Genomic DNA, 10,619 nt, shown 5'->3' on the forward strand with positions numbered 1-10,619 from the left:
GGCCTTAAAAATGTAATTTTTGTTAAACTTTTAATACATTCCTAAGAAATTGTGCAAGTTTTGTGATTTCAGTTAATTAGCACATACTTTTTGATTAATAACATTTAATTTAACCGTTAAAACAGTCTAGAAAATTAAAACAGAAAAAAGGGAATCCAGAAAAATTAAAATGGAAAAAAATGGAATTTGTAAAAAAAAAAAAAAAAAAAATCAAATGGATTTCATAGGGCCCTCTGAAATCCATTTGAAAGAAATTCAAGTCTATACTTGAGATGTCAGGTTACCTGAAGCAGCACTGCACTATATATCAAAGCATTGTCCACAAGACTAGTATTTTGACAACCCCAATGTTTTAAAAGCTAGTGTGTTAATCAGTCATTATGTGAATTACATATATATTTGTATTCTCTCATAGGTGAACAGTGCCTATATGAATGTGAATGTGACCAGCGTTTGCTCAGATGGGACAATCTACTGTCAGGTGCCTTCTAGAGGCCTGACTAAACTCAACGAAATTCTGGAGAAGACCGAAAACTATTTCCATTCCCAGGTACCACACTTGCAACAGGCATAATCTCTGTATGTGCAGCTTCAAATATGTTGCTAGAGACTTCTTTAGAGGAGGGGAAGAGGCCAAAATAGACAGATTGGGATTATGGGTTTAATCAGATTGGCAGGCGTCAAGTACATAATCCCTAGTAAATAGTTACCTGCTGGCACAGATTCTGTGCTATAGAGTGCCTAACACAGCCATGAATGTATATATCAAAGTGTTTTAAATAGTAATTGTTCATTGTAGCTTATTGCATATCAGCACCCTGTAGATAATTGTGTTGTCCATTTCATGATGTGTTCCCTCCCATTGTCTGGCAAACAGGAAATGCTCATATGTCTTTCTCCTATGAAAGGTCACATCAGAGTTGCTGGTTTCACGGCCTTTCTGTGGCAAAAACTGTTTGGCTCGATATAAAGGCAAATGGTCCCGGGTGGAGGTGAGTCTGCTCTGTTAGTAGAAAAGAAAAGAGTTAATAACGACAACTGTAAATCCGTAAATCCAAAGGCCTCAATTAAGCATTTTATCTGTTTGTTCCTTTGTTGCTTTATTTGTATTTTGTGGAAGAGTTCCATCATGCATCATGAATGCTGCATTCATGTTGTTATGCATTCATGTTACCAGAATGATGAGAGTGACAATTGGGAGACTGTTCATGTCCTCAGACTCAGACATTTTTCTTTTTATGGTATCATAATGGTAAAATGGATCTGTAGCTTTCTTGGCAATGAATGAAAATTCTTCATTACTGCAGAGACTAGTCTCTTACATTCTTCCAATCAAATTTTGGGGTCAGTAAGACTTAATTTATTATCTTATTTAGCAAGGATGTTTTTTTGAACTTTCTATTTATTATAGAATCCTAAAAATGGCTTAAAATGATTTTAAAGGATGATTTGACACTGAAGGCTGGAGCTGAAATTTCAGCTTTGCCTTCACAGGAATAAGTTAATTTTAATACATATTAACATAGAAAACATTTATTTTAAACTGTAATAATATGTGACCTGGACCACAAAGCCAGTCATTTTTTGATGCTGAGATTAATACACCATCTGAAAGCTAAAAGCTGTCCAATGATGTATGATTTGTTAGGACAATATTTGGCTAAAATACAACTATTTAAAAATCTATAATCTGAGGGTGCAAAAAAATCAAAATATTGAGAAAATCGCCTTTAATGTTGTCCAAATAAAGTTTTTTGCAATGCATATTACTAACCAAAAATAAAGTTTTGATATTTTGATATTCTAATGATTTTTGGCATAAAAGAAAAATCAATAATTTTGACCCATACAGTGTGTTTTGGCTATTGCTACAAATATAACTGTGCTACTTATGACTTGTTTTGTGGTCCAGGGTCACATATTTCACAATATTGCTATTTTTTACTCTATTTTTGATCAAATAAATACAACCCTAGTGATCATAAGAGACTTATTTCAAAACATTAAGTCTTACCGACCCCAAACTTAAACATAAAACATATAAAACATGACAGGTCAAACATAAATATAGAGATTGCTACCAAATTTATAACCTTTAAACTATTGAATCCACTATCATTTGGTTCCTTTTTACATGATGGTCAAGCATTTCCTATCTGTAATTATGAGTTTGACCACGAATAGACATGAATAGGTCAGAGATCTCGTAATTTTAGTAAGAATTCTCACATGTTGTGAGAACAGCATAAAATCTAATTTTGTCTGGTTCCTAAAACCTGCGCTATCAGGACTATATCTGTGTCTACTTTGCCATAGATAACAAACCTGCATGGGAGCCGGGTGCTGGACATCTTGTTTGTGGATGTCGGAGTTCAGGCGTCTGTTGAGGTCACTGAGTTGAGAGAGATCCCACCTCCTTTGCTGCGTGACCTCATATCCACCCCGGCCCAGGTCAGACAACAGCTAATGATGACACGAAGAGGTTAATGAGTGTAGTGGTTTATAAAAGCAGTTTGTGTTGATTTTTAGATTTTTTAAATGAAGGGCATGAAAAACTGTAACATTTGTTTTTGTTTGCAAACAGTAAAGCAGAAATATCCACGCTACTGTTTTCCATATTGTCCAAGGCTGTCCATGGTCCCCGTCCACTTTCACTGTATGGAAATAGCAGCTTAGGCATTTCACTATAAATATGAAAACAATAAGTCAAACTGTTTTGGAATAACATGAATAAATTAGGGTGACTCAATAATGAAAGAATAGACATTTTTGAATGAGCTGATTTAATTGTTAGATCAGTAATATGTCAGCTTGTCTGTCTGCCTGTATTTGTCACTCTGCAGGCGCTGAAGTGTTGTCTGGCAGATCTGCCTGTGAGCGTAGGCTCATGGACTCCAGATGCTGTACAGTGGCTCAGAGACACGGTTCTCCACTGCGGTGACTGCAGCTTGAAGGCCAGTTAAATGCTAATGCTGCTCTCTTTTCACATTTCAAATTTTTTTATTTGCACATAAGATACAAGCATACAACTAAGACATATTTCAGAGGAAATGTAGAAATGCTTGTACAAACTATTTCCCCACAAAAAAAAAAAAATGCATTAAGCATTTAAATCAGCAAAAACATTGAGCATTTAAACATTTTACTTTGTTTCATTAATTTTATGTTGTTGTCATTTTTGTGTATATACAGTTGAGGTCAAAAGTTTACATACACCTTGCAGAATATGCACAATGTTAATTATTTTACCAAAATAAGAGGAATCATACAAAATACATGTTATTTTTTATTTAGTACTGACCTGAATAAGATATTTCACATAAAATACATTTACATATAGTCCACAAGAGAAAATAATAGTTGTATTTTCAATTTTGTGTATTTGAACCCTTTCCAACAATGACTGTATTATTTTGATCCATCTTTTGACACTGAGGACAACTGAGGGACTCATGCAACTATTACAGAAGGATCAAGTGGTCACTGTTGCTTCTGAAGGAAACACGATGCATTAAGGGGGGGGTGTAAAGTTATTGAATTTGAAGATCAGGGTAAATTTTCTTCTGGGAAACATGTAAGTAGCTTCTGTAGCTTCTGAAGGGTCGTATTAAATGTGGAAAAACATAGGCAAAAATGTAGGCAAAATAAGAAAAATGCACACATCTTCACTGTTCAAAAGTTTACACCCCTGGCTCTTAATGCATCATTTTCTTTCTGAAGCATCAGTGAGTGTTTGAACATATGAGTCCCTCAGCTGTCCTCATTGTGAAAAGATGGATCTAAAAATCATACAGTCATTGTTGGAAGGGAATTATTGGACATTTTTTTTATTTTTAATAATTTAGTTTTAGTAATTTTAGTACCTAAACTGATGCTTGTAGTTTTTTTTTTAACTAACATTTTTTTTTTTTTATTAACAAAGTGTTGCTACATTCATGTTGGAGGGCAAGTAGTTCATGAACCAGGAACAAAGACTAAATTTAACAAGATAAACCTGTTTCTTTGCTTTGGCTGTATAATATATCTGGTTGCTCCAAGTAATTTGATGTTCATTGAAATTATGCCTAAAAGAATGACAGAAAAGAAGCACTAAAAACAGTTCCATTTATTCTTTATTATTAGATCGCTAAAGTGGATGAATCCAAACGCCTCGCACATGTTTATCTCTTCACCAGCAAGAACTTCCACGACACAAGCTGCAGTTTAAACCAACAGCTGGCCGACTCTAATCTGTGGAACCACCAGAAGGATGTTTTCTTAAGCAGCCGGGGGCCCTCAAAATCCCTCAACGCCCCGACAAGCCCTGCCACCATCCAGACATCCAGCCTAAGCACTGATGGACAGGATAAAGCCCCACACACACCCAGGAGGATCTCATCTCCACTGGGGAGCCAGAGCGCACCTCCAGGCTCTCCGCCTGAACAGCTGGTTCTTCCGCCACTGCTGGAGTTGCCTGAGATTGGGCAGAATATGGACGTGTTTGTTTCAGTGGCATGCCATCCTGGGCACTTTGTGCTACAGCCATGGCAGGATATGTCCAAACTGGTGGATTTGATGGGGGAGATGATTCTGCATTATAATAAGATGGAGGAGAAACCACCTAAAGTAGAGAAGAACCAGGTCTGTGCTGCCAAGGTGGAAAACAAGTAAGTGAGCATTTGTATATGTGTCTAGGTCAGGGGTGTCCAATTCTGTTCCTGAAGGGCCAGAGTTTCTGTGGAGTTTAGCTCCAAAATAACTGCCTGGAAGTTTCTAATGATCCTGAAGACCTTCTCCGATAAAAAAAGGCAGTATTTGCTGTTTAGGTATGTTTTGAAGCATGGCAGCTGGTTCTAAGCTGGTTATGAGCTGGTCATGAGCAGGAACTAGTTGCTTAAACCGGCTCATGACCAACTAAGGACCAGTTTATAGTTGGGGCTAGAGCTAAACTCTAACCTGAAGGTGGGCCTCCAGGAATATGATTTGACCCTGGGAAATAAGACAGCTGTTTTGTCACTGAAAGGTGTTTAATGAGGCCATGTGACCACTCATCATCTGTTTCATTTTGCAGCTGGTACCGTGTACTGGTGAAGGGAGTGCTGACCAATGGTCTGGTGTCAGTGTTTCAGTTGGACTATGGCAAACATGAGCTGGTGAACTGCACCCAGCTTCGGCCCCTCACCCAGGAGTTTTGCCAGCTCCCCTTCCAGGCCATCACTGCTCAGCTGGCTGGTACACTGCATTTCCTTTTAGAAAGGCTCTTTCATTTATTGAAAAGGCTGGTTTAGATATGTAGTTCATTAGCTCTCAAAAACCCATCCACTGTCCTTTCAGAAGACACTTGTTCCATGATAGCATGCAGTTCCTGTGAATGTTCTTACAATAACTTTTAAGCAAGGAATAAACATGAAATAAACATGGAAGCATGGAAACCCGTTTTCCATGCTTCCAAGGTAAGGTAATCATAAGTTTTTAATCTTACAATTCTGACCTTTTTTTTTGCAGTTGCGAGTTTACATTTTTTTCTCAGACTATTTTTTCAGAATTGTTTAATTCAAACTCGCAATTCTGACTTTCTTTCTGACTTTTTTTTTCTCAGAATTGCATGATATAAACACAATTGTGCGTTATAAAGTCAGAATAGCGAGATATAAACTCACAATTGCGAGAAATAAAGTAAAAATTAAAAGATAAAAACTAGCAATTCTGACTTTTTTTCTCAGAATTGTGAGATGTAAAGCTGGTTTCACAGACTTAGACTAAACCAGGATTAGGCCATAGTTTAATTAGGAAAGCAATTTTAATGAACATACCTTAGAAAAAGCATTACTGGTGTGCATCTTGAGACAAAACAAGGGCACTGATATATTTAAAGATCAATCATTGCAAGTTTCTTTCAGTTGATACAGCTCAGATTTACATTTTAGTCTGGGACTAGGCTTAAGCCTTGTCTGTGAAAAGGGGGGGTTAAACTTGCAGTCCAATCCTGAGGGGTTAAAAAGACATATGTTCTCATGTTTGCATGTTATAAATTCAGAACTGAGAGTAACAAGTCAGAAATGTGAGTTTAAATCTCTCAATTCTGACTTTATTTCTCAGATTTATATTTCGCAATTCTGACTTTATAACTCGCAATTGTCTAAATCTCACAATTCTGAGAAAAAAAGTCAAAAATGTAAGTTTAAATGTTCTCAGAATTCATGTGCTATAAAGTCAGAATTGCAAGATAAAACTCGCAATTCTAAGAAAAAGTCTTTTTCTCAGAATTCTGACTTTGTTTCTCAGACTTTTAAGTTCAAGAAAAAAAGTCAGAATTGTGAGTTTATTTCTTGCAATTCTGACTTTATTAACTCACAGTTCTGACTTTCTTTCTCAAAATTGTGATTAAACTCAGTTCTGAGAAAAAAAAGTCAGAAATGTAAGTTTAAATCTCACAATTCTGACTTTATTTCTTAGAATTCTGACTTTATTTTTCAGAATTCCAAGTTTATATCACACAATTCTGAGAAAGAAAGTCAGAACTGCGAGTTATAAAGTCGGAATTGCAAGACATAAACTCACAATTCTGACTTTTTTTTCTCAGAATTGTGTGATATAAACTCACAATTGCAAGAAATAAAGTAAAGTAAAAAGACGGATATGTTCTCAGAATTTGTGTTATGAAGTCAGAATTGCAAGATAAAACTCAGGAAAAAAGTCAAAGTTTAAATCTCACAATTCTGACTTTATTTATCAGAATTCCAAGTTTATATCACACAATTCTGAGAAAAAAGTCAGAACTGTGAGTTATAAAGTCAGAATTGCAAGATATAAACTCACAATTATGACTTTTTTCTCAGAATTGCGTGATATGAACTCAAAATTGTGAGTTATGAAGTCAGAATATATAAACTCACTATTGCGAGAAATAAAGTAAAAATACAAATATTGCAAGATAAAACTTGCAATTCTGAGAAAAAAAAAGTCCAAAATGTAAGTTTAAATCTCACAATTCTGAATTTATTTCTCAGAATTCCAAGTTTGTATCATGCAATTCTGAGAAAAAATGTCAATTATAACTGGCAATTGTAAGTCTAAATCTCGAAATTCTGAGAAAAAAAGTCAGAGTTGTGAGTTTATATAATGCAGTTCTGAGAATAAAAAGAGATGTAAACAAAACTGCGAGAAAAAAGGCAGAATTGTGAGATGAACAGTCGTAATTACGCTTTTTTAATTCAGTGGCGGAAGCGGGCTTCCATAAAACATAGTTTAGCAAAGTGGTCTACAATTAAAAAAAAAAAAAAAAAAAAAAAACATTAAAATACAAAAATGACCTTATTAGTGTATATAAATGAAGTTTAAAAAGTGTATTTAAATAATTTTTGTTCTGAACAAGTAAAATAATACCTGTTTGGATAAAATTCAGCTAAAAAACAACAACACTAAAGGAGAATGGAAATTGCTTTTGGAGGGAGCTGCCTGAATATAACTCTTCCACATTTATATCACTTCCCTGAGAACATAACAGACTGTGTGCTGTTTTGACTATCACTCCTGCCTCCAAAGAGGCTGGTCAAAGTCCATGACTCAGAACAAACTGATCTCAGAACTTCTATTCTTTTCATTTTGCTCATTTCAGGTATGTTTTTATATTCTGTTCAGTAGATCTGAAGGTATTTCTGATCTTTCCAGGTGTAAAACCCAGGCAGTGGTCTGAGGAGGCCGCCATTGTGTTCAGAAACCACGTCGAGAAGAAGCCCCTGGTAGCCCAGCTGGAATCGGTGCATGAGGCGTCACAGTCCTGGGACCGTAAGGTGGTTATCTACTTGGTGGACACTTCGCAAGAGGAACGGGACATTTGGCTTCATGACATTATGGCTGAATTCACTGATGAGATGTCCAACGCAGCGTAGAATCCATTGTTAAACATTTTTGAAGGCTTGTTTATTAGTATGGTGTAGAATAAAAAGGTTTATTTTTTCCACATGTGACTTGGATGCAGATCTGCATCAGCAAATGTAAACCATAGAGTTCAAAGGTTAAACTTTTAGACTGAAGTATTGCAATTTATAGCAACTCATATGTTAAACGAGCAGGCTAGCAGCACCTTTTCAAGGGTTTGACATCTATTGGTAATGCACTCCGTAGGCTATTGCCCTATTGCTTTAACACTGAATAGCTGTGAAGATCCATCATCAGTGAAATCAAGCCTTCATCTTCTGTGGGACCTAAAGTTAATCATGATCACTAAAGCTGTACCAAACCCTGATGCTGTCAATCATATTCCATAATGTATCTGAAAACTGTCTGAATACATTATAAGTTTGATAGTCCAGATTACGTGCTATGTGGTGGCTTGCTTCATGCTTCAAGTATAGCATGTTACAAAGCTGCCAGTTTACTACTCTTTATGGTCCAAAACAGACTAACAACGCACAGTGCTCTAACTTGCACAAAGCTGATAGTGTGTTATTTCAGAAATTGTTTACATGGACAAGCTTTTTGGAGTCTAAATAGTCTAAAAGGCAAGAGGACGGCAAAAGCCGCCCATGCTGTAGCCGTATGTATTTGAGCTCTGGTTTTAGCATTATTTATTTAGTTTTTATTTTCTTTGTGTCTTGCTAATAATATAGTGAAGGCATGAAATGTTTGGGGTTGTGACCATTCAATGTATTTTATTAGCAATGGCATAGTAAATTATAGTTTTATTACCTGAATATGACAGTTAGACTTGAAAGCTAAACAATTGTTGGCATGTAGGATTTCACCTGTGTTTATATTTAAACAGATGCTTAATATTTTAGAGATAAATGTGGAACAATCACTGGTAGTTATGGAAGCCAGTTTCTGCCATGAAATTAAAAAAAGGTAATTGCAACTTTTCTCACAATTACGAATTTTCATCTCGCAATTCTGACTTTTTTTCTCAGAATCGTAGACACAAACTCGCAATTCTGACTTTTTTATCTCGCAGTTATGACTTTTTCCTCAGAATTGTGTGATACGAACTTGCAATTATGACTTTTTTTCCTCAGAATTGTGATATCAACACAATTGCGAGAATAAAGTTAGAATTGTGAGATAAAAACTCACAGTTCTGACTTTCTTCTTGCAATTGTGATATAAGCTGGCAATTCTGAGAACATATCAGTCTTTTTTCCCCTCAAAACTACACTTTAAAACTGACTTTTTACTCACAATTGCGAGTTTATATCTCGCAATTCTTACTTTTTTCTCAGAATTGTGATATAAACTTGCTATTGCGTTATGTCATAATTGCGAGACAAATTCTGTTACACGAAGTCCCAGAATTGCAAGTTTATATCTCACAATTGTGACTTTATAACACAATTGCGACTTATCAAGTCAGAATTGTGATATGAACTCACATTTCTGAGAAAACTGTCTTTTTTCCCCCTCAAAACTATACTTTATATCTCACAATTCTGACTTTTTTCTCAGAATTTTGATAGAAACTTGCATGTTATAAAGTCACAACTGCGAGACAAACTCACAATTGTGACTTTATAACATGCAATTCTTTTTTTTCTCAGAATTGTTTGATACAAACTTGCAATTATGACTTTTTTTCTCAGAATTGATATAAACTCGCAATTGCGAGAATAAAGTTAGAATTGCGATTCTGAAAAACTCACAATTCTGACTTTTTTCTTACAATTGTGATATGTGACCCTGGATCACGAAATCAGTCATAAGGGTCAATTTTTCAAAACTGAGATTAGAATAGAATTGTAGAATAGAATTGTAGAGATTAGATTAGAATTGTTCGAGATACAACTATTTGAAAACCTGGAATCTGAGGGTGCAAAAAAAAAAAATCTAAATATTGAGAAAATTGCCTTTAAAGTTGTCCAAATAAAGTTCCTAACAATGTATATTACTAATCAAAAATTAATTTTTCATATATTTACAGTAGGAATTTTACAAAATATCTTCATGGAACATGATCTTTATTTAATTTCCTAATGTTTTTTGCCATAAAAGAAAAAATCAATCATTTTGACCCATACAATGTATTTTTAGCTATTACTACAAATTTACCCCAGCGACTTAAGACTAGTTTTGTGGTCCAGGGTCACATATAAGCTAGCAATTCTGAGAACATATCAGTCTTTTTTTCCCCTCAAAACTAGACTCTATAACTTGCAATTCAGATTTTTTACTCACAATTGCGAGTTTATCTCTCGCAATTCTGACTTTTTTTCTCAGAATTGAGATATAAACTCGAGACTGCGAGAAAAAAGTCTGAATTGTGAATTCTAAAAAAAAAAAAATTACAATTGTGAGTTTATATCTTGCAATTCTCACTTTATAACATACAACTGCGAGTTTATATTTCACAATTCTGAGAAAAAAGTCAGAATTGCAACATATAAATGAGGAAAAAAAGTCAGAATTGTGAGATAAAAAGTAGCAATTATCTTTTTAGTTTTTTATTCAGTGGCGGAAACGGGCTTCCATAGGTAGTAGAGTTAAACTTAATATATTTCCTTCACCTGAAATGTCAACTTGGAATCAAAATTGAACCAATTTTCTTTATTAATACACCTTTCTGGTTTTATGTGAATGAAGAATCAATCGCAATCAAAATTAAATAGTTTGTTCTTTCAGCTGACGTCACCAGTCTTATTTTACAAATC

General features: G+C 35.0%; 1 protein-coding gene across 2 annotated transcripts in view; it reads left to right on the top strand.

Moving 5' to 3' along the window:
* The window catches only part of tdrd7b (tudor domain containing 7 b), a 28,041-nt gene extending 17,447 nt beyond the window's left edge, over positions 1-10,594 (top strand). For both annotated transcript variants that reach the window (XM_051114707.1, XM_051114708.1), the window contains 7 exons: positions 416-550; positions 909-992; positions 2,317-2,451; positions 2,844-2,954; positions 4,123-4,646; positions 5,051-5,211; positions 7,651-10,594. In XM_051114707.1, the coding sequence (XP_050970664.1) occupies positions 416-550; positions 909-992; positions 2,317-2,451; positions 2,844-2,954; positions 4,123-4,646; positions 5,051-5,211; positions 7,651-7,871 (1,371 nt within the window). In that variant the 3' untranslated portion in view covers positions 7,872-10,594. The remainder of the gene's footprint in view (positions 1-415; positions 551-908; positions 993-2,316; positions 2,452-2,843; positions 2,955-4,122; positions 4,647-5,050; positions 5,212-7,650) is intronic.
* The last annotated feature ends 25 nt before the right edge of the window (positions 10,595-10,619 follow it).

The sequence above is a fragment of the Labeo rohita genome, chromosome 7, assembly GCF_022985175.1.
Source record: "Labeo rohita strain BAU-BD-2019 chromosome 7, IGBB_LRoh.1.0, whole genome shotgun sequence".
Classification (NCBI taxonomy): domain Eukaryota; kingdom Metazoa; phylum Chordata; class Actinopteri; order Cypriniformes; family Cyprinidae; genus Labeo; species Labeo rohita.